Here is a 22,623-nt window from a genome sequence, read left to right as displayed (position 1 = left end):
CCTGCGCGTTGAACAGAGGCGCATGGTGCGGATCATTGGGAGTGGGGATGATGTATTGTGACAGGTTGGGTGTTGCAGCTGGAGTGGATGGAGTGGATGTAGTGGATGTAGTGGACGGAATGGATGCTGCGGATGCTGCGGATGTTGTGGATGTTGTGGATGTTGTGGATGTTGTGGATGTTGTGCTGGTCGGTTGGGCTGTTGGATAGTGTGTGTTGTTGGTTGGCTCTGCCACTGGAATCGCCGGTGACTGTGGCAAGAGGCAAAATTGTCAGCCATGGGAGTGCTGTGTCGGTGGGAGATGGGCTCTGTGAACAAGAAGCGCTCCGTGGGCCATCCAAGGCCGCTTGATCTTGCGACTCGTCCCCTCCCCCCACAAGGACACCCCGGGGGTGGCGGGTGGAGCGCTGTGCTTGGTCGGGAAAGGCGATGACCGCGCGGCACTCGGGGCCGTGATTGAGGAGCAGAACGGAGCCGCATCTCCACGGGATGCGCTGCTTGCCTACGGCGCATGCTTATCCTCGGTGCAGACGGCTCGCTGGACATGCTGGTCGCTGATGTCGCCGAGTTCGTCGGCAAGCAGAGAGTGGATCGGGCCCCGCGTGCGAATGGGAAGGGTACCTCGATGTATATACATGCCAAACCTGGGCTTGTTGGGTCGCTCATGGGCCGCTCAACATCAGCCCACATGCCGACAGCTCAACAGAGGAACCCCAAGCAGGCCAATCCACGATCGAGCTTCTCCCTGACAGTCGAGGGCGTGCGATCGGCTGTCGTTGTCCTGTCGGCCTGTGTGGGCGGGATCGGTTGTGGTGACGACGGAGCGAACACCCCGATTGGCTACAGCCGAGTGCACACGCTCAGCAACAAGAGCCCGCGTGCTTCCGCTCCAACGCACGCCGACGGTCTGTCACAAAGCGACTGAACAGGAACGCAAAACCTAGCTGTATATACAACGTGACGCCTTGTGCGGGTTGCGCCGATGGCCAGCACGCAGGCCGCTTCGCCCTGGCATCCTGCTCCAGCAGTCAAGGTGCCCGGCCTCGTTCTGAAGCTGGACTCACCACAGCAATCGATATGGTCGTCTGGCCAACGCTGCCCCCGGTGCCGCGCGGTCATCGCCTTTCCCGACCAAGCACAGCGCTCCACCCGCCACCCCCGGGGTGTCCTTGTGGGGGGAGGGGACGAGTCGCAAGATCAAGCGGCCTTGGATGGCCCACGGAGCGCTTCTTGTTCACAGAGCCCATCTCCCACCGACACAGCACTCCCATGGCTGACAATTTTGCCTCTTGCCACAGTCACCGGCGATTCCAGTGGCAGAGCCAACCAACAACACACACTATCCAACAGCCCAACCGACCAGCACAACATCCACAACATCCACAACATCCACAACATCCACAACATCCGCAGCATCCGCAGCATCCATTCCGTCCACTACATCCACTACATCCACTCCATCCACTCCAGCTGCAACACCCAACCTGTCACAATACATCATCCCCACTCCCAATGATCCGCACCATGCGCCTCTGTTCAACGCGCAGGCCCTCTCGATCTGGCTGTGTACTTTAGCCCGATGCCCGTGCTGCATCACAAGGCCTCTCCTGCCTCTGTACACAGCTCGGCTCGGCTTGTCTCTGGCTCGCCAAAACACCGGCGGCGCGTGCATCCAGCCTCTGAATCCACAAGCTTGAGGATCGAACTTCGCCCGGCCCAAGAACAGAAAGAAGGAGCAAAACCCTGTCTTTGCACGCTCCTCCCAAGCCTCCTCGCGAGTGGCCATCCGAGACGCCCCTCCCCTTGCATGTGCATCACTTCCCCCCAAGTCGAGGCCCATCCCCCCCGCCTCCGCTGATATATAACATGGTCGGATCCTCTCCCTCCAGCCGCCAAGGATCCAGCTCTGCCCGACAGTCCCCTGCCTCGACAGTGACTCCCTTCTGCTACCTGGCTCTCTGACTCTAGACTCTGTCTCGCTTTCACCATGGTCATGAAGCTTCTTGCTGTCTCGCTGGTCGGCTCGCTGGCCGTCAGCGCTGTCGCTGCCCAGTACCAGCCTTCCAACCCCACCCCCGGTCAGTTCTCCCGCTACCGCGCTCTCCCTCAGGGCTCCAACCTGGCCGTTGTCCCTGTCGATGGCGCCGAGTTTGTCACTGGCCAGCACTTTGACATCTCGATCGAGCTGCACAACGACGGCAACGCCGCCTCCCCCTCTGTTGATGGCATCATCGCCGAGATCAACGGCGTTCCCATGGACCAGTTCTTTGGAACCAGCTGGACCACCCAGACCTGGAACTTCACCTACTCGAAGGACGCCTCGGAGTACTTTGCCAACCCTCCCAAGACCACCCCCGTCGGTGTGACCCGTCTGGCTCTGCGTGACATTGCTCTGCCGACCACTGGTGACTTTAACGTAGGTCTTGTGCTCGCGTGTGCGTGCGTCGCTGGATGGGTCTGTCGATGCTTGCCAGTGCCTGCCGGTGCTTGCCAGCACTCAGTACTCGCAGGCATGCCTGTGTCATAGATCGCCAGCCAACGGCGGCCTGTTGCCCAATGCTGACTCGGCATCTCGCTCTTCCCTGGTTCCCCATCTGGTTCCCCATCTGGTTCCCCATCTGGTTCCCCATCTGGTTCCCCATCTGGTTCCCCATCTGGTTCCCCATCTGGTTCCTCGCCTCGCTCCTCGCCCACTCTCCACTGAACCATCAGGTCACCATTGCCGTTGGCAAGGAGCGTGTCTCGGCCAGCTGGTCCACTCGCAACTACTGCAAGCCCCTCGCCAAGAACACCGTCATGTTCATTGGTGACGGTATGGCTCCCGCGATGATCAGCGCCGCGCGCTTCATCTCGCGTCCCACCAAGTTCGGCAAGGTACGTTGTGTGAATCTGGATTGCGTAGCAGTCTGGCGGCATCGGTGGAGTGGGAGTGGGAGTGGGAGCGGCCTGTTCAGCCGATAGCAAGAGTCAAGACTATCAGTGTTGTAGTTGTGGCTGTTGTTGTGGAGTTTCAGACCAAGGCCATGATCGTGGCCCAAGGTGACCACGAAATCAGGTTCCACATTCTAACTCTGTCGCCGCCTTGGGTCATTTCACACATTATACCACACATTATACCACACATTATACCACACATTATACCACACATTATACCACACATTATACCACACATTATACCACACATTATACCACACATTATACCACACATCACACACCACGCATCGCATATTGCGCATATCAGTTCGCCAAGGGTGCCGGCTTCCTCAACCTCGAGAACCTCGGCAGCGTCGGCAAGGTCTCCCCCAACGGCATCGACTCCATCATCACCGACTCGGCCAACTCGGCTGCCGCCTACCACACCGGCCAGAAGGGTTGGGTCAACGCCCTCAACGTCTATGCCGATACCTCGGCCGACACCCTCGACGACCCCAAGGTCGAGACCCTCGCCGAGATGCTCCGTCGTCTCCGCCCCAACGTCTGCGTCGGTGTCGTCACCACCTCTGCCCTGTGGGATGCCACCCCCGCTGCTGTCTTCTCGCACACCCGCCGTCGCTCCGACTCGCTCGTCATTGCCGGCCAGGCCCTCAACGGCGCCAACAGCACAAAGTACCCCTGGTCTGCCCCTCCCGTCCGCCCCGATGTCTTCCTCGGCGGCGGCGGCAACGCCTGGTGCAAGGGCGCCAGCCCCTGCAATGCCACCACCGGCTACTATGCCGACTACACCAACGCCGGCTACACCTTTGTCTCGGACAAGGACCAGCTCTCCTCCTACCAGGGCAACGGCCCCCTCCTCGGCGTCTTCACCAACGGCCACATGGAGACCTGGATCGACCGCAACCTCTGGACCGAGAACCTCGATACCAAGAAGAACTCTCCCTTCCTGACCGGCAGCGCCCTCAAACAGCCCAACTTTGACGACATGGTCATGAAGGCCATCAACCTGATGGACGCCCGCTGCTCCGAGGGTTGGTTCCTGATGGCCGAGGCTGCCTCGATCGACAAGATGATGCACCCGATGGACTATGACCGTGGTCTGGCCGATCTCCTCGAGCTCGACCGCACCGTCAAGAAGGTCGTTGACCACGATGCCGCCCACTACCCCGGCCAGACCGCCATCCTGCTCACCGCCGACCATGCCCAGGGCTACGATGTGTGGGGCACCGTCGACACCAAGTTCTTCAACAACCAGCCCACCTCGGACAGCAGCATCCTCGACGGCCAGACCGGCGTCCAGTCGTCCGACTACTCGCTCCAGATCCAGAAGCGCATGGCCATCGGCGAGTACGACTTTGCTGGCTGGATGGACATTGTCATCGACGCCAACGGCAACCCCACCAACTGGCAGGGTCAGTACAAGCTCGCTGGCGGCAAGGTCGATGGCCCCCAGAGCCGCGATAACTTCCAGATCCGCAAGAACAATGTCAAGGGCAACCCTCTTGGCCGCAACCCCGCCGTCAGCAACAAGGCCCTGACCGGTCTCTTCCAGAAGCAGTATCCCAACGTCGCCGTCAACAGCGTCGACCCCGACGAACCCGAGGGTCTCAACTTCAACGGCCGCAACTCTGGAGGCGAAGTCACCTCGGTCCACACCCTCCAGGCCGTCGATCTCTACTGCAACGCGCCGATTGCTCGCCTCTGTCGTCGCGCCGTTGACAACACCGAGGTCTTCCAGATCCTCGCTCAGTCTCTTGGTCTGGGTGATCCCAAGCAGTGCTACTAAGCTCTGCCTCTCCGCTCTGCTCTTTCCTGTGTCCACTATTCATGCCCCCCCCCATGACGCTTAATCATATAGTTGTCGTTAACTGCAATCCCCGTGTCCTCTGAGCCTCCTAGGCCTCAATGTGGGCTCTATAGTGATTTTCGCCAGCAGCTCATGGGACCCACTTTCTGTTTGCGTTCATGTTTCTGTATGGACCGCGCTGCTCCCCAGCCAAATATAGACACGCCTTCATGACTCTTTCCCGTTCTTTGTGTGTCCTAAAAATATATATCTCTGTTGACTTACGCCCCTCCTGCTCGGCACTCTGCCGCTCGCCTGCCTTCGCTCTCCGTCGTGCCCTTCCAGCTCGGCTCGGTTCACTGCTCTTCCCGCTCCCCTGGCAGCCATGACGTCCCTCGATTCGCCTCCGATGCACATCGATGGGCTCCCCAATGAAGTGCTCGTGCATATCTTCTCGTTTCTCGCCTTTCGCGAGCAGTTCCCGCTCCTCGCCCGGGTGTGCAAGCGCTGGACCTGCGCAGTGTATCTCACTCATGTATGGCCCTGAATCGCTCGCTGCTTGCTCGGCAAGTCCACCGAAGTTGGCTGATCGGCTTCCGTTTCCCACGCTAACGCCACCAAAACACACTCACTCCACCGCATGCAGACACTCGTTGTCCCAGCGACTCCGCATGTAAAAGCCCAGAACATCAACGTTCTTCTTGCCCGGTATCCCCTCGTGAAGAGGCTGTTTCTGATCCCAAGCCCGAGAACCCTCTCGGAGCATGATCCGGACCTGCTTCACCAGATCGCAGCCCAATTCAAGGGCCATCCCAGTTTGATGGAGCTCTACTGTGGTAGCGACTACCTTGTGCCGAGTGCCCTGACACTCTGTCCCAGCCTCGCGATCCTTCGGCTCCCCCACATTCATCGTGGATATGACTCTGATGACTTTGACGGAGACGACGATTATGACGACCACGACGTCAATGCGACTGCCGGTCACAATGATGAACTCAGCGGCCAGATGAATGACTCCGCCATCGATCTTACCTCGATCACCGAGTCTCCCGCGATAGCTTCCGATGCTCCTTTTAGCCAGCTCACCCGCCACAATCACTGGTCGAGCGCCCACAACGAAGCCAAGATCAACGGCCGACGGAACCTTGGCATGATTCTCAAGTACGCCAAGTCTCTGCGTTCGATTGATATCGAGTCTCCGATCTTCTGGCGCCGCGATGCCCACCCCGGCGTCATTGATAACAATCAAATGCTGCGCAACACTAGTGTCCGGGATTCCCCATCAACTCTGGAGCACCTCCGTATCTCGTCCATGGTCAATTGGTCCTTGTCGAATTTTATCCGATGGCTTAGCCGGACGACTCCTGTGCTCCCTCAATTGCGCACCTTCATCTTTGATGCCGACTACACCGAAATCCCATCCGGTTTGTGAATCCGCTGCGCATGCAGTGATATGTATTTGTTGGTGGCGTTGGTGATTTGCTGACCAACGTGATGGTTCGGAAGGGGTGTTGGGTGAAGTAATGCATCGACGACGGCATCCACAGATTCGGGCTCTGCCCGTGTCTTGAGCGAGGATACACATCCCGATAGCATTACTCCCAGAGGCGATGCACTTCACACTGCTTACATCCAGCTTCGTTTCCAGGCTTCATTTCGTCGTTGTCCGCGGGCTGTCCTTGCTTGTCGTCGCTGAAGATCAAGTACGCCACTCTGTCAAAGTCGGCTGTCCACGACATCACGGCCCATCTCCGTCAGCTGGAACACCTTTCGATTGGCAAAACGGACGTGTGTTTCCCAAACCCATTCCAACTGCAGCAAGCCAGCGCCAGCAACCAGGATCCAGACGGTCCAGTTGGATATGGTCATCTGATCGAGTATTTGACCAGCTCCCTTCCACAGCTTCGGTCCTTGCACTTCAATCAGTGCCAGTTGACCTCTGTGCCGCTCTCTGATTTCCATGGGTCGACCGAGCCACTCACTTCGAGCTCGGCCCGAGGCTGCCCAGACAACGGATCCCATCCCCTTCAGTCGCTCAAGATATTTGATCATGGCATCGACCGTCCGACCTCGTTCGTGGTGCTGGAGACGTTGTTGCGATTCAAGCGACTGTCATCGATCCGAATCGATGTCCCCAGCGATCTCTTGCATGGCCAGAGAGCCGAATATCTCCGGACCCTGATCTCGGCCCGTAGCCAGCTTCGTCAGATCGAGTTTCGGTGCTCGTCACAGCGCTTCGAACACACACAACCTGTCGACACGACATTCGATCTGGAAGGCATCCAAGTCGCTCACGAGGGTCCTGTGCGGCCGGCGCTGGAGGCGTTGTCAATCTGGTCTTCGCCTGGGTTTCCCTCGATGCTCCTGAACGACCTCAGCGCTGCCACGTTGACGCGATTGCATCTGAATTATCTCCCTGCGCTCTCGACGATGATGACGATGAAACCGCTCTCATTCCCGTGCCTGCGCGAGCTCGAAATCAAGGCTATCACGCTCCTGGCGCACTCGATCTGCCTCAGTTTGCTGGAGTACTTGGTCCAGGATGCGCCCAAACTCACGTCCCTGAAGCTCGAGGCGCTGCATCGAGAGCCCACGCCTCTGGACCACACCGTTGTGTCCAGTCTCGGTGCTCGGTGCCCAGGCCTGCAAGATCTCAAGCTGTTCCACTTTACTATCGACATTGCCGTCATCAAGCAACTGCAGACAATGTGGTCCAGTCTTCACACCCTCGAGATCACCGGGCTCAACGCCGTCCCAACCATTACTCTGGCCTGGGAGCGAGAGTTCATGACCTTTCTCTTCAACCATCGCGGTCTGCGGCATCTCCGACTGTCGGCTGGAGTGATTCTGATTCCAGGCCTCAACTTGGCATGTGGTGGGGCCGCTGCTGAGCCAAGAGGCGATGTCGTGAGCCCGCTACCATCGGACCTGTCGGTCTTTCGAAGATACTCACACCTGGTGCGGGAGAAGGCGTGGTGGCTCGAGGAATGCGTCATCCGTGGTCGATAGCCAAACAAGCGCAAGCCGACTGATGGACATTGGTTTATGGCGGTGTCGGCGGCGTCGGCGGCCTGACCGGTGCACCACCTCGAGGACGGACAAGCATCGTTGGAAAGCGGCAGCCACCCAGCTGTGGTTGTGGTAGTGAATGCACTTCCCTGCTCGGGTTTCATGGGCTCGCCGAGAGGCGAAGGCTAGACGCAGCACATTTGAACAAGGATACGCCCTTCGTAAAACGAAACGGAACACTCGGCTATGGGCCAGGAGTGTCGCCTGTTCCTCGGTCCAGAATATACATCCATCTGGCATACAGTGTGGAATCGCGCCGTCGATGCGGGGTCTTGACTTGGGGGCTGCCGAGGGATCGATTTCATCACATATGGCTCGGTCTAGCAAAGCCATCACAAGCTACATGTTCAGTTCAAACAGGGCAATGTCCAATTTACTCCTGCCCAAAGTGCAAGATCTGTTGCTACGGAGTCGTGCCTTCCCCTCGACCGACGGATCTGGTACTCTGTTCATCAAACCTGACGAGCCCAGAGCCACAGTGCACTTCTGGATGAGCGGTACTCCTGAATAAACGGAGCTCTTGGATGAACTTTGCTCCTGGATGAGTAGAGGAGCAGCCCGACTACAATCCACGCATCTTTTCGTAGCACCGCCGAGTCGCCACTCTGATTTGCGGATGCTCACAGCGCAAAACGACCAGAAATGTGTGTTTCGGGATCCAGAGCGCATTAGGCACTAGTTTCAAAAAAAAACGGGACGTCCCCGCTTCGTATTATGTAATGCTGTACACTTTATTCAGAAAAAAACGGGACAATATAGCCGTTTCCATGAACAGGTAGTATGTGCTGTGCTTGCGTCAAGCAAAGCCACAAGAAATAAAACAGATCACTTTGGCAGCCTCCGAGTGAAGACCGCCGGTCGCCCTCCGGTCTCCACAATCGACTTGCATACTGTGATCATGTTGCGCGCCGCATTGACGTCGCGATTCCACACTGTCTGGCAGCTGGGATTCTTGCAGCTCCTGACAAAGTGGGAATTCGCAACACTGGGCGCATCGAGTCCTTCCAACCGAACTGGCTCCAGGCACTTGGAGCACACTTGCGAGGTGTTGAACTCGTTCGTCGAGGCCACCTTGACGCTTCCATGAGGGTGATTGGGACGGCGTCGGTGGTGCTCGAATTGCTCAAAGTACCGAGCAAACCGCTGCCTCCGAGGGCTGGATGCATAGCCCTTGCCCTGTCGCCATGACGCATTGCCAAAGGCGATCACCACATCAGTCCGTATCGGGGCGTGCTTCAGGACGGCCTTGCACATCCTGTCGACGGCCACTTGGCGCCTCTTGTGGCCCGTGAAGCGATGGTGACGGGCCTTCTTGCCAAGATGGAAGTCGAGCTGTACTCGCGGCTCCGGTCGCAGGACATGGGTGAGATGGACCTTGAAAGCCTCCGAGGACGACACCTTGGGCGAGGGGGTGGACGACATCCAGGTCTCGATGCTGAGTCGATACTTCATGATATTGTGCCACTTGGTGTTGGACGTATGGCCACACATGTGCTGGTAGTCGCCATTCGAGAATGAGACCACCTCGTCTTGGTGGCCCGGTGCTTGGATGACCGCCGTGAAGATGGAGCCGACTCCAGGATCGATGCCAATCCAAGTGGTACGGTTGGGGTCTGGGTCACCGATGTGGGCCTGGATACGCTGCTCGGCAGTCGGAGGAGGCTCGATGGTCTCGGTGTGATCGGTTCGACGCACAAACTTGACGAGGCCGATGGTGCATCCAATGCCATCGGTGCTGATCTCGTAGTTGAACAGCTTCTTGTCCCTGACCCGCTCTTGGAAGAGGGAACTACGCAGCTTGAAGCAACTGCGCCAGAGACGATCCTGGTTGTTGATGCCGTCATCACCTTCTCCCTTGAGCTTGTCCCGGGTGAGTCTAAGACGATGTTCGGTGTCAAGGAGATCCCAGAGAGTGGCCGTGTCAATCTTGATGTACTTGGCCTTCGCAGTGCACAGAGGGACCATCGTGCACACGGCCGGAGGAGTGTCGAGAGCGAGCTGCTTGAGTGCCCAGTTGATCCTGGCGGCCAGCTTGTTGATCTTGGACTTGGTGGTGCCGAGCTCAGACTTGGCCGTGGTGAACCTCTTGTCGTCGGAGGGAATGCCTTGGGTAGTGAGCTCGTCCAGCTTGGCCTGGCGCTGCAGCTCGGTGACTCGGAGGGCGGGCATGTCACAGTCGATCCACTTGTGGACATTGTCGACCATCTTGTCTCGGGCGAGGATTCCCACATGGTGTGAGAGGCGATGGAGGGCCCGGAGGCGGTCCTGGTCGTTGCTGTACCGAAACTCGTCCAGGATGTGGCCAAAGTCTGGATAGAGGAACTCGAGATCGGCCTTGGGTGGAGTCTGCCCTGGTTTCTCGAAGAGCTCGAGACAGGCCTCGATGGCTTCGTGCTTATGCTTGTTGGCTGGGAAGACGGCAGCGCAGAAGCGGCGAAGGAGTCGCCAGTAGGCCAGATTGAGGTGTGTCGTGCAGTTGGTGGCATAGGCATTGACAGCCAGTGTGAGAAGCTGACTGTGAGCACCATCAGGCAGACGAGGGGCCGGAGGCAGGTCTGTGTGCCGAGTGGTCTGGTAGTCGCGAAAGGAAGCGACCAGATGCTCGTTGTATTTCTCATTGTCCCCGGTCGGCGAGAGGGCATCGGCCTCGACAATCGTGAAGCATTGGCGGATGAAAGCAGGGGTGGACTTGGAGATGACGGGGACGGGAATATCCTGCTCGATGCACCGGAGGATGTGCAGGTTGAGCAGCCTGGATGCCTCGAACTGGATCTGGGTCATGGCCTCGACGGTGGCCTGGATCTTGTCGCGGAGAGCGGGATTGAGACAACAGCCATCCATCGTCTGCTTGAAGCAGCTGAACTGAGGGGCGGATGACCTTCCATCCACGAGTGGGACGACAGAACTCTTGAGGGGGTGATATTCGGGACATTTGCTGGTGTTGCTTCGCTCGTGGTCGGTACCGTCGCACTGGCGACATCGCTTGACAGGACCAGATGAGGGACCAGGCTCGGTGGGATCGACATCCATTGGATCTGCAGAAGCAGTGGTGGTGAGCGACGGAGCAACAGACGACCAAGCATGCGTGGGGTCAGAAGACGAACCAGAGACAGGCTCCGACTGTGACTTGGCTTTCTTGGGCCTGGGTGGCCGAGGCTGGCCATCACCGGTACCCTTACGCTTCGGAGGCATGGGGGCAGAGGATGCTGGATGCCTGCCAGTGGTACTGGTCAGAGCAGAGACTTTTTTATCGTGCAATAGCGCGAATGATCAGATCAAGGCGAGATGAGGGAAGAAAGCAGCAGGACGAAGGTGTGGCATTTATACCCGAGAGCAGGAGCCCGTCGTTGCGGGCTGGTTGGGGAAGTGACCCTGTTCAAAAATCGCCGAGAGGTTCAAGCCAGGGATGTGAACGCGAAAACGGCGGCTTGATTGGAGGGAACTCAACCCCAGAAGCGCATCGCACATTCAATCAGCCGTGGGAAGACATCTGGAAGCACCCTCCGAACGGCAGACTCAAACAATATGACCATCCCGGCCTTGAACCCTCGGACGCATTCAGCGCTCCTGCCTTCCTGTACTGGTGCTTCACAATCCCAAAGAAGTTCTCGATGGGATTGAAGTCGAGTGAGGCAGGTGGGGTGAAGATCACTGACCATCCTCGGTGATCGATGCAGTCCAGGACAGCCATTGTCTTGTGCATGCTGACATTGTCCATCACAACCACAGAGTCGTCTGGGAAGCTCGCTCGCTCAAAGAACTCGACCATCGAGTGTGTCTTGAATGATGTGGGGATGTACATGCGATGCAGCACACCAGAGTGGTTGATGGCAAATGCAGCCGAGACAGACTTGTGTTTCATGTGATTGCGCTGACGGAGTGGGACGCCCTTCGGTGAGTATCCGTAAAGAGGGAAAATGGATCTCCTGATCCCCGTCTCATCGACAAAAACGAGCCGTCGTGGGTCGATGGAGCGGGCCTGGTCCCTGAACTGTGCCACTCGCTCATCCAGTCGCTTGGACTTGTAGAGGTGTGTTGCCCTCTTGTGTGAGAGACCTGCTCGGTGGATGGCAGTGTGGCAGAGTGAGAGCGACACTTTCCTCTGGAGGATGGACTCGAGCTTGCACCGCAGCACAGGACCAGTCTGGAACGGGTCCTGTTCAATCAGGGTGCGAATGACTGGACATGCCTGCTCGAAGAAAGTGGATCTGCGAGCTGGGACCCGGGATGGGCCATCCAGCTTGCATCCTCGGTGCCATCGATGGATGGTGCTCTTGGATACACTGAATATGGAGGCGACCTTACGCAGGCTATGGATGAGGGCGTAGCATCGCAATGCGGCGGTGCGAAAGTCGGATGTGTGGCGAATGGTCATGGCCAGCGCGCGATAACATTGGGTAACAAAATATTCGATGAATGGTCAAAATCCCGGGTGTCCCGTTTTATATTGGATCGCCTGTAAATACAGGGTTGTCCTGGCTCCTTTTGTTTTCTTTCGCACGGAACGCCTGGGCTCCGCACCACCGGCATTCGATTGTGCATTATCAAGCGTACGGCAAGCCGAGCCCGAGAGCGCGCTGGGCAAAGTCGACCGACGCAGCCTCGACCGATACAGCGTCCGGCGAAAGTCGCACTTGAGCAGAGACGGCGAGCGGATAAATAGTTCTTGGCATGGGGCGCCGAGGAAATGGGCGTGACGATCAAGCGGGGCCCCGGCCGAGGCTATGGCCAGACAGGAGCGTGTATGCCAAAGAGATTGTTGGCAGCAGCATCCCGGGCGACGCATAGCAGAGGGCGGCAGGTCGGGGCAGAAGCGAGGACGGCAATCAAGGCAGCAGCCCCTGCTTCCTGAGGTAGTCTCCAAAATCGGCATAGAGTTGTAGTTTCTCTTCGTCGGAGAGGCTTGTGATGGCCAGATGGAGTACCTCGCCGACGGTGGTCCCGCCCGTGCCGATGAACGATTGATAGTACATGTACGAGAATAGGCCCATCAGGAACTGGCAGTCCATGCGGTCGGTGATGCCGCCGTGGCCGGGTATGGAGTCACCAAAGTCCTTGATCTTGAAGGCGCGCTTGAATCCCGAAGCGAAGAAACCTCCGAACGGAGCAATGAGCGAGGCAAAGCAGGCCATGACCACGGCGTGAAACTGGACGGGCGCAACCTTGACAAAGGTCAGCTGGTTGAGGATCGGAACGGGCTCGAGCAGCGAGTGCAGGGTGGCGGGCAGTAGGATTTCCCTTGGCACAAAGACTGGGTTGGGCGTGCAGTCGATGGTCGAGAGCGAGGTGGTGTGCAGATCGCGCACCGGGCAGATCATATACGGGTACTGCGACAGGAAGCCCGCAACGACAAAGCCAAAGACGAGGGTGCTGAAGAGGGCGCCGACAAAGCCCTCCCAGGTCTTCTTGGGACTGAGCCGGATGAGGGGCGTCCGTCCAAAGAAGAATCCAAAGATGTAGGCCATGATGTCGTTGCAGATCACGAGCGACACTGGCAGGACAAACCAGAACAGGCCCTCGAAGATGTTGTTGATGATAAAGTGCGACTGGCAGATGACGAGCAGCAGCGTCATGTGCGTCCAGCCGAACTGGCTGAACTGCGCCTTGTAATGGCCCTTCTTCAGGTTGATGACGAAAAAGATAAAGCCCACGCAGTAGAGGGCAAAGGAAATGAAGCGGTGGTGGGTGGCGAGCGGCACGAACTGCAGAAAATCAATGTAGAGCCGCTGCTTGCAAAAGTGGATGATGCTCTCGCCGTAGAGGAAGTAGTTGGTGCTGCCGAGGAAATACCAATGCATCGAGCGGAACCACGAGACCTTCTTTTCCCGCGGCAGCCGCACGTAGCCGATCGAGATGACTTCGAGATAGACGAGCGTCTGGATGACAATGATCAGCAGGACGACCCAGATGTGGCCCGCAGCCAGGACTCCGGCAAAGCCGCCGATCATGATCAAGGTCCACAAGGCCCGGACCCACCAGTTCCGCCATTTCTTTCCGGTCGGCTGGTCGACGAGCAGGGTTTCGCCTTGCGGTGCTGGGTCTGCGGCGGCATCGCCAGAAACGGGGCCGGACGGGGCCGGCGTCGATGCGGACGAGGGGCTTTCCTGGGACGGCGACGTGGAAGCCGCCTGGGCGGCGGGCTGCTTGCTGGCCATGACGTGCGGATATGCTTGGGCGACGCGATAGCAGACGACGGGGCGGATGCGAGTTGGGTGCCGGCCGGATACGATGTGGTGCGATGCGGATGCAGATGCGGATGCGGATGCAGATGCGGATGCGGGTGCAGATGCGAGATGGAGGCAAGAGGGCGCTGGGCGGACGGGATGGATCGGCGGCCAAGGTTGATCGGCGGTCAGATGTGCTTTGGCCGACCGGAGCCAATCGCCGCCGAAATAAATCAAACCAGGAAGAAAAAAGTCACGTGGGCGCTTGCTCCGACAGAACCAAGACCAAGACGATCGGCACCAAGACCAAGACCAAGACCAAGACCAAGACCAAGACCAAGACCAAGACCAAGACCAAGACCAAGACCAAGACCAAGACCAAGACCACGACCACGACCAAGACCACGACCACGACCAAGACGATCGAGCAGGAGATATCTCCGCCGGGACAGGCAGCACCCGCACAGACAGCAGCGCAATGGCCGACGTTACTGCAAACGGCATCGCCGCCACCACCACCAGCGACAGCAGCGCCCCTGCTCCCCGCGAGAAAAGATCGGGATCGAAGCGCAACCGCTCCCAGAGCCCCCAACCCGAGCCCAGAGAGGGCCAGTGCAGCTTCTGGGTCAAGGTCGGCAAGCACCTGCGCCGCATCTGTCCTTGTATTGCAGCCGTGCTTGCATCGCTGATATGCCCAGACGGCCGTATCTCCCTTTCCCTCCCGTCTGGCTGCCCATTCTGACACCCACGGCTTGCGCTGCATCAGAAAAAGAGAAGATACTGCAATCTCGGAGTCCGGCCTGGAGACCGATGGTGCGGCGAGCATGCTCCCCAAGACAAAACCAAGAAAGTCCATCGAGTGCCGTGCCCATATGACGGCAAGCAGTAAGTGCTGTCTGTTGCTGACGAGGCAGCTTGCACTCTCCGTCCTCACTAGCAGCGATATCCGTCAAGATGTCGCATTCCCGAATGTCGATAGCGATGACAAAACGGAGCACGATGCTTGGCTGTCAACTCAAACATCCCCTGGGCCATACCAGCACCATCCTCAACTCTCAGCTCGAGGCGCATATGAAACGTTGCAACTCGAGGCCCAAGCCACGGCCGTCCTGCTTCCGCGAGAATTACAACGTTGGACTGGGCCTCCCAGAAGCAAACGACAGCGACAAGACGGCCCGCGATCTGATGATGGAGATGTCCAAGGAAGAATTTGCCAAGCTCGTCGAGTTTGTCAACTCGGTGTATGACAAGGTCGTTGGCACCGACTTTCCGACTGTCATTCTGGACCACAAGGCCATGGATGCCCGAAGGTGCGTTTGTCGTGGCCATGGGAGTAGTTCGGATGCAAGGGATGGATGGATGGGCCAGAATGGATTCCAGAATGGTGGACAGCAATGTCCAAACCGTCGATCCTTCTAGCCGAGAATGCAGGCGGCATGTGTCTCAGCAGGCTTGATCAATGCCACAATGGTTCTGTCACTGCGAACACCATGGCAAGTTCCCCCCCCCATTCTGGTGGCAACATCAATGGAACTAATGCCGCTGACAACACACTCTCTACAGAAAGGAAACGCATGACGGCAAGCATGCCATTCAGCAAGCCTCCTTGATCGGACACATGGATCGCCTGGGGTTCTTGGAGCCCGAGACTGTCTTTGTCGAGTTCGGCTGCGGAAAAGGTTCGCCCCCCCCCATCTTCTGCAATCCTCCAGGTGCACGATCGAACTGGCCGCCGTCGGACTGACTCTGTACTCCTTCCTCGTATGGGCTTTGAAGGCGAGCTGTCCAACTATGTCCACATGGCCGTTGGCGATCCGTCCTACTATGTCTTGATCGACCGCAAGAACTTTCGCATGAAGGTATGTGTGGAGTGAGCGCACGAGGCGCCCTGGCGTGTCAGTCTTGGTTATTGAGGATGTCCGCGCAACAATATGCGTCCAATCTGATCTCGGACGATCTGATCTCGCACGATCTGATCTCGCACGATCTGATCTCGCACGATACACTCATCCATCGGTTTACTTTGGCGCCTGTGGCTATCAATCCGCCCGTTCTCGCCATGGCCGCATCCCAGTTCGATCGAGTGCTGAAAACAATGGTGTCGTCGTGGGAGCGCTATGCGATCGACATCAAGGATCTGGACCTGTCCAGGATCGAGCTGCTCAAGAATCACCGTGTTGTCGGCATCTCCAAGCACCTCTGCGGATCGGCCACGGACATTACTTTGCGCTGTCTGACGCACTACCTGAGCGACGACTCGTCCGCGTATCGTATCGTTCCTGCTTCTGTCCGGATTCTGTCGGCTGCTGGCGTTGCGGCAATACTCGGCCAGTATTCATCGCATGCAAGCGACATGGGTACATGTGGTAGCTTCAGCATCGTTCGCACAGCGCCTGCCACATGTTATTTAGACCCGACGTGACGTATCGTCATACTTTTGCTTGCTTCTGATCCTTCGTGCTCAAACATTGCCCTTCCTGCAATCGCCTTGATCAATCCTCTCTGCTTCCTCAGCAAGCTCGAAGGCGTCACCATTGCGCTGTGCTGCCACCAGATCTGCAAGTATCCCATGTACTGCAACCACAGCTTCCTCAGCGAGCACGGCATCACCGAAGATGTCTTTGGAAAGATGTGTGTCATGAGCACGTGGGCTGTCTGTGGCCAGCGACCAGCCGACGACGAAGCCGGCGACGATAGCAAAGGCAGCAATGAGGGCCTTTCGCATCAACAGGCATCTCGGGATACTCCCTCGGCCGAGAACCGAGACACGAGTGACAACGCCGACGAGGACCCGGACGAGGACGATGAGGGAGAAGGAATGAATGAGCGGCACCATCTCGAGGGCATCCCGCTTGCGGATTTCCAAGTCGAAGGGTAAGCGTGCACGGCGCGGTGGTGTTCGTGGATAGATGGCCCCGACACTTTTGCAGCCACATGCCGTCTCCACCGAGCGCTTCGTGGCCACAAGTGAGCAGCACTCGCTCATATCACATCCGTTTGCCCGTGCTGAGGACTACCCTCCTTCTCACATATGATGTGCCCATCACCTTCTCTACCTTCAAAACAACAACTGTGCGCTATCGGTATCGACAGCACCCACTGGTCAGGGCTTTCATTCGAGGACCGTGAGCGCCTCGGCTATCGATGCAAGCGCATCTTTGACGTCGGCCGCAAGCGATACCTGGAAGCCAATGGCTTCACCGTTCAGCTGCAATACTATGTCGAGTCCAAGACATCGCTCGAGAACCTGGGCCTGTTTGCGACGTATAACCCCGCCAAGTGAGAGTCGGAAGTGTCACACGACTCCGGCAGTGACACGGCTCCGGCAAGTGGCAGGGTCTTCTGGCGCCCCTACTCTGTCGCTATGGATATGCGGCGATGTCATCAATCGGAGGCCATTTACTTGTCACCATCGTTGGCAACGGCGGCTGACGACAACAGTGGCAGTGCGCTGGCACAATGAAGCCTCCCATTGACCGACACCACTCGCCCATTGCTGCATGTTCCCAGTCGCAAAATATGAGCGTCCCAGTTGCTTTCGAAGAAGTGTATTCACACGTGCATGATATGGCTATGCCGGGTCCAGGGTCCAGGGTCCAGGGTCCAGGGTCCAGGCTTGGGCTGAAAGGGAATGAGAATAGATAGAACAAAAAACAACGAGGGGAGGGGACGGAAGACGGTCACGACCGCACATACTCAAATGGCGGGAGGGAGAGGGGGAGCAGAGGCACAAAGCCAATCGCCGCATGACGGTTGCTCAAGCCTCTCCAGCGACCATCTTTCGGATGTCTTCGAGCGGATCGGCACCGATCGGCATCAGGTTGAACTTTTCGTTGAGGACCTTGACGATCGACGGGCGCAGGAACGCCGGGACGGTCGGACCCACGCGGATGTTTCGGATACCCAGCGATAGGAGCGAGAGCAACACGACGACGGCCTTTTGCTCGAACCACGAGAGCACAATCGACAGCGGGAGATCGTTGACGCCGCAGTTGAGAGCGCCCGCCAGCGCCAGGGCAATCTGGACGGCCGAGTACGAGTCGTTGCACTGGCCCAGGTCGAGGAGGCGCGGGATACCGCTGTCGCCGACATTGCTGTACTGCAGATGGTTGATCCGATACTTGCCGCAGCCGACGGTCAGAACTACAGAGGTGTCTGGCAGGGCGGCCGCGAGGTCGGTATAGTACGAGCGCTCACCCTCGTAGCCGTCGCATCCGCCGATAACATAGAAGCGGGTGATCAAGCCTGCCTTGACGGCATCGAGCACGGTTCCGGCGGCGCCAATGACCACCTCGCTGCCCCAGCCGACGTTGTAGCTCTCGGTCGCAGCCGTAAAGACGTTCTCGGGATAGCTGAACTTTGTCTCGGCGCCGAATCCCCCGAGCTTGGCTGCCATCTCAATGACGACCGAGTAGTCCGAACCGACAATGTGGGGGATCTTGGGCCAGCCCACGGGTCCGGCTGTGAAGATGCGGTCTCGGTACTCGTCTTTGGGCTGGGTGAGGCAGTTGCTGGTCATCAAGATCGGGCCAGGAAAGTGGCCAAACTCGATCGACTGTCGCTGCCAGGCAACACCAAAGTGGCCGGCAAGGTGGGGCGACTCTCGTAGCTTTGGATATCCGTGGGCCGGCAGCATCTCTCCGTGGGTAAAGACGTTGACGTGCACGCCGGTGCGGAGCTTGTAGTCGGCACACTGGGCAAGCAGGTCTCCGAGGATCTTGAGATCATGGCCGGAGACGAGGATGGCCTTGCCGGGAACGGGCTTGGCTTGGGCCACGGCAGGGCTCTGTGCGCCAAAGGTGTTGTTGGACTGGTGAAGCAGCTCCAGGGCGGTGATGTTGACCTGGCCACATCTCATGAGCATCTCCAGCACCTTGTCCATTTTGGCCGCCTGCGGCGACAGCAAAAACGCAAATGCTTCGTGGACATAGGCGTAGATCTCGGGGCGCTCGTTCTCGTACTGCAGCGAGTGATCGGTGTAGGCACAGAGACCCTTGAGACCATACACGAGCATTTCCTGGAGACCAACGAGGGCGTCGTTCTTGTTGGCACGGAAGCGACTGAGCACGCCGACCTTCTTGCCCTCGGCAACGAGGTCCTCGATGTCCAGGAGGGCATCCTGGCTCTGCTTCTTGACATTGGGCAGGGCAAGAACCTCGGCCGTGGCGCCGTACTTTTGGCACAGCTGTTCATATGTATGCTTGAGCTGCTCGGTACAGGTCGACGCGGTGCTGATGAACTCGGAGATCTTGGCCTCGTCAAAGTTGACGTTGGTCAGGGTCGAGAAGGTGGCAAGCAGGGTGAAGCGGTTGATCTTGGCGCTCTCGCGCTCCTCCGGAGCAGCACCGGGCAGTGTGCGGATGCGGTGCGCATACCAACTCAGTTTCTTGATGCACTCGATCAGCAGGTCTTGGAGGGCAGCGACGGTCGGGGTCTTGCCGCAGACGCCGATGGTGGTGCATCCTTTGCCTTGATTGGTCTGTCCGCACTGGAAGCAAAACATGGCACCCGAGCCCATGACGTCGGCAATGGGCTTGCCCTGGTCAACGCCGTCCTTGGCGATCAAGTCCTTGAGCTGGTTGTCCTCGTCCATGGAGCGGGAATACGCCTCGACTTGCCAGCGTGCGGCGTCTTTAAAGTCGCTGACGAGCGCATAGGCCTCCTCCGATGTCGACTCGTGGGCCTTCTGGAGGGCCGACACAATGGCGGACTCGTGGTAGACTAGTACGGTCGCCGATACAAGCAGCAAGAGGTATATCGGGTCAGAATGACCAAAGCCGATCAAGAGGCAGGCACATGCATATTGTCCGGCTGGTGACGGTGGTCGGTCGCACTGACGATGCGCACCAACATTCATTCGGAGTGTAACTCTGCATCCGCAGCACAGCGTCATATGGGAGGGGCGATAGTGTTTGGAGCTGTGAAGGATGTCGCAAAGAGCGATCAACAAGCAAGGGCCCAACGATACCCACCGGGAATGAGACCTCCGAGTCCACAGTAGAGATAGTATCCGTCGTTGTCGAGCACCTCCGACACCCTGGTCGGGAACTCCAGGATCTTGTCAGCCGGAGTGATGAACTTTGCTTGGTCGTGGGAGCATGCGGGAATGATCTCGACCAAGCCTCGGTCAACAAAGTCCTGGAGCTCGTCCTTGAAGAGATAGTCCTTTTGGGCATGGCGCATGCCATAGTACAGGCGGATACGAGATACTCCACAAGATGGATCCTGGTCAAGGAGGTGGGCACGGTGCTGAAGGATTCCTCGGAACACGGCAACACCAGTACCGAGAGCGACAGCGAGGATGGGTGTCTTTGGATCGGCTGGGAGACGAAGCAGGCCTTTCACAATCCTGGCCTCGACCACGTCGACATTGGGCTGGAGGTCCTTGAGGTATCCCGTCGCGACGCCCTGGAAGACAACGCTTGGATCCGTGGCGGACGACCATGTATCGCTCAGGAAGCAAATCTGGATCTGGTTGGGTGAGACCGAGGGTGCGGAGCAGATCGAGTAGAATCTAGAAACCAGTGATTGTGAAAGATACCGGGTTGGCGATGGAAGCCCGTGGTACTGTCGCAGAAACAAATGCCGCGCGGACAGCGCATGCATGGCACCCAGCGTCCAACAGAGGGTGTGGAGGCCGGAAGCCATGCCCACCGAGCGACCCTCCTTGTCTCATGCAGCGTAGCCATCAACGGCAGTGGAAGCATCCAATACTGCGCCAGTGGAAGCAGGCGTGAGCTGAACTCGGGACAGAGGCGTGCCTTACCTGGGCTGAAGCAAGGGGATGTTGCCCAGGAGATCCTCGAGGGTAATTCGAACACTCGGCCAGCGCTCGAGCGCATCGACCAGAGAGAAGGGCTGGCGCCCGGGGCCGCCGCCAGTCAATCGGGAGTACTCGCTGCTGGCGGTCATGTCCTCGGCAAAGTGTTCAATCTTCTCGGCTTCACCGGCGTCCTCAGCGAGGGCGGCGATACCCTCGAGGAACGAGCGCGAAGGTGGGGATGAGATGTCGAGATGCTGCGACAGCAGGCGATGGACCGACAGGAGGTTGGGAAGCCTCATGTCCTCGCCGATGGCATCGGTAGGGTCCAGCTCGACCTGAGCATTGGTGTCGAGACCCATGCGCTTGGCCAGGCGCTCGACTAGATGCGGGGAGTTGTGGCACTTGATCTGGATATGGTCCGTCAGGCCATAGCTCTGACCCTGGGGCAGATCAAAGGTCATGAGGTACACGGGACGCTCATAAGCAGCAGGGGTCAGGAGCTCTCTGCCGCTGACAGGGAGCTTGACGTAGCCATCTTGCAAGCGCTCGGCGATTCGGAAGACTTGAGTGGAAGGCTTGATGCTGTAGTGGCGGGGCAGCGACATTTTGGTATTGGAGCCGGTAAGCTTGACCCAGAGAGCTAGCGCGTGGGTGATATGCCAGTAGAGTGTGCAAGTCAGGAACAGGAGTAACGACAGCAACAACGGCACGCAGGGAGGGAGCAATATGAAAACAAGATCCGTTCGCAGCGGGCCTGAGACCGCCGAGACTTACTCTTCATCCAGGGACGGAAGTTGGACTCGTGGCCGTGCTCCGAGTACTCATCGCTGAAGACAGCGGGGGTGACCTCGAAGGCTCCAAGATCGAGCATCCGATCGCGGATGCGCTTGGCAGCGAGACAGAAGTTGCCCTTGGTGGTCTTGTTGCCCAGACCGAAGACGGTGAAGCGGGTTTGCTTGAGCTTGAGGGCATGGTTGGCGGGTATCGATGGAGGAAGGACAGAGTTGGTGAAGGGTGTTGGCGGGCGTGGTGCCTTGATGCGCAACGTGGGAAGACGAAAGCCCGTCGAACAACTCACCATGGAAGCCGGGTGGGACTCGTTGTTCAGCCAGGACCAAAACTTGGCAATGTTGTCGGGGAACTCGCCGTTGTAGAAAGTGGAGGTGAGGATGACGACGAGCTCCTCGTTTGGAAGGTCGGCTGGGTTGTATTCATTGCCGGTGCAGAGGCGGGCGTCGAAGGAGCGAGCCTTGGCAAAGGCATAGACGATCTTGGCGAACGCCTGGGTGGTTCCTGCAGCATTGAGGAGCAGGCGCGAGCAGAATGAGTCGGCTGAGACGGCTGAGACGGCGCGCGAATATGCGGCACGATGGGGAGCAGAGATACATACCGGTCTGCGAGCCGTAGAGAATAAGAAGCTTGGGGTTGGCCATGGCGGAGGCGCGTTACAATCAGCGTTACGGAGAAGGGCGATCAAGGCAAGACCAAAGGACAGGCTCGCCCGGCGGATCAATGGAGGAAGAAGGGCGGTGTAGAAGACCCGGAAGCTGGACGGTGGCCAAGAGAAGCGAGACAAACATGGGCTGTTATACCCTAGAGTGAGTCACGACAGCCGACGGACCCGACCGAGCCACCGCCGGTGGCGTCGTCTGCGCAAATTGTGCGGGCAAGGCGGAAGTAGTCATCAATGCGGGGCTTGTCGTGTGGGGGTTGTTGTGTGGGGGTCGGGGCTGGGCAGACATGCACTGGGGAGTATGCAAGACGGAGACGGGTGTGCGAGTTGCGCGGTGTGGATGTGGATGTGGATGTGGATGTGGATGTGGATGTGGATGTGGATGTGGATGTGGATGTGGATGTGGATGTGGATGTGGATGTGGATGTGGATGTGGATGTGGGTGTGGGTGTGG

At 58.2% G+C, this 22,623-nt stretch overlaps 5 protein-coding genes across 5 annotated transcripts; 3 read left to right on the top strand and 2 right to left on the bottom strand.

Moving 5' to 3' along the window:
* Positions 1–1,872: 1,872 nt before the first annotated feature.
* BJ171DRAFT_133915 (alkaline-phosphatase-like protein) lies at positions 1,873–4,998 on the top strand. The gene is made up of 3 exons (XM_053105654.1): positions 1,873–2,416; positions 2,713–2,874; positions 3,242–4,998. The coding sequence occupies exons 1-3, from the start codon at positions 1,988–1,990 to the stop codon at positions 4,718–4,720; spliced, it is 2,070 nt and encodes a 689-aa protein (XP_052965936.1). The 5' UTR covers positions 1,873–1,987; the 3' UTR covers positions 4,721–4,998.
* Positions 4,999–5,105: 107 nt separating this feature from the next.
* On the top strand, positions 5,106–7,821 carry BJ171DRAFT_622702 (uncharacterized protein; the record flags this gene model as incomplete). Its single annotated transcript, XM_053115451.1, has 3 exons — positions 5,106–5,255; positions 5,367–6,144; positions 6,357–7,821. 3 exons carry the CDS (start codon positions 5,106–5,108, stop codon positions 7,727–7,729), a joined length of 2,301 nt encoding a protein of 766 aa, XP_052965935.1. The 3' UTR covers positions 7,730–7,821.
* A 4,381-nt stretch (positions 7,822–12,202) lies between these two features.
* On the bottom strand, positions 12,203–14,030 carry BJ171DRAFT_508398 (cytidylyltransferase family-domain-containing protein). The gene has a single exon (XM_053111293.1). The coding sequence runs from the start codon at positions 13,942–13,944 to the stop codon at positions 12,616–12,618; it is 1,329 nt and encodes a 442-aa protein (XP_052965934.1). The 5' UTR covers positions 13,945–14,030; the 3' UTR covers positions 12,203–12,615.
* Positions 14,031–14,347: 317 nt separating this feature from the next.
* Positions 14,348–17,525, top strand: BJ171DRAFT_508397 (methyltransferase TRM13-domain-containing protein). Its single transcript, XM_053111292.1, has 8 exons — positions 14,348–14,584; positions 14,720–14,838; positions 14,994–15,263; positions 15,517–15,632; positions 15,730–15,812; positions 16,028–16,218; positions 16,468–16,827; positions 17,047–17,525. Exons 1-8 carry the CDS (start codon positions 14,432–14,434, stop codon positions 17,234–17,236), a joined length of 1,482 nt encoding a protein of 493 aa, XP_052965933.1. The 5' UTR covers positions 14,348–14,431; the 3' UTR covers positions 17,237–17,525.
* A 6-nt stretch (positions 17,526–17,531) lies between these two features.
* Positions 17,532–22,261, bottom strand: BJ171DRAFT_508396 (Prismane-like protein). The gene is made up of 6 exons (XM_053111291.1): positions 22,107–22,261; positions 21,795–22,009; positions 21,491–21,677; positions 20,720–21,356; positions 19,926–20,467; positions 17,532–19,674 (listed from the first exon to the last, which is right to left on the bottom strand). The coding sequence occupies exons 1-6, from the start codon at positions 22,147–22,149 to the stop codon at positions 17,711–17,713; spliced, it is 3,588 nt and encodes a 1,195-aa protein (XP_052965932.1). The 5' UTR covers positions 22,150–22,261; the 3' UTR covers positions 17,532–17,710.
* Between the last annotated feature and the right edge of the window lie 362 nt (positions 22,262–22,623).

This window comes from Polychytrium aggregatum (genome assembly GCF_025602895.1).
Source record: "Polychytrium aggregatum strain JEL109 chromosome Unknown BJ171scaffold_22, whole genome shotgun sequence".
Classification (NCBI taxonomy): Eukaryota; Fungi; Chytridiomycota; class Chytridiomycetes; order Polychytriales; genus Polychytrium; species Polychytrium aggregatum.
Note: the sequence above shows the minus strand (reverse complement) of the source record. Positions and strands in the feature narration are given on the sequence as shown.

Excerpts from the sequence above, each read along its gene's own strand:
- BJ171DRAFT_133915 (XM_053105654.1), top strand. The coding sequence starts at position 1,988 with ATGGTCATGAAGCTTCTTGCTGTCTCGCTGGTCGGCTCGCTGGCCGTC. Across the intron at positions 2,417-2,712 it reads CGACCACTGGTGACTTTAAC|GTCACCATTGCCGTTGGCAA; the intron begins GTAGGTCTTGTG and ends CTGAACCATCAG. Across the intron at positions 2,875-3,241 it reads GTCCCACCAAGTTCGGCAAG|TTCGCCAAGGGTGCCGGCTT; the intron begins GTACGTTGTGTG and ends TGCGCATATCAG.
- BJ171DRAFT_508398 (XM_053111293.1), bottom strand. The coding sequence starts at position 13,944 with ATGGCCAGCAAGCAGCCCGCCGCCCAGGCGGCTTCCACGTCGCCGTCC.
- BJ171DRAFT_508397 (XM_053111292.1), top strand. The coding sequence starts at position 14,432 with ATGGCCGACGTTACTGCAAACGGCATCGCCGCCACCACCACCAGCGAC. Across the intron at positions 15,813-16,027 it reads GCAAGAACTTTCGCATGAAG|TTCGATCGAGTGCTGAAAAC; the intron begins GTATGTGTGGAG and ends GCCGCATCCCAG. Across the intron at positions 16,219-16,467 it reads CTGAGCGACGACTCGTCCGC|CAAGCTCGAAGGCGTCACCA; the intron begins GTATCGTATCGT and ends CTGCTTCCTCAG.
- BJ171DRAFT_508396 (XM_053111291.1), bottom strand. The coding sequence starts at position 22,149 with ATGGCCAACCCCAAGCTTCTTATTCTCTACGGCTCGCAGACCG. Across the intron at positions 21,678-21,794 it reads AGTCCCACCCGGCTTCCATG|CTCAAGCAAACCCGCTTCAC; the intron begins GTGAGTTGTTCG and ends CATGCCCTCAAG. Across the intron at positions 20,468-20,719 it reads ATCCCCTTGCTTCAGCCCAG|ATTCTACTCGATCTGCTCCG; the intron begins GTAAGGCACGCC and ends ACTGGTTTCTAG.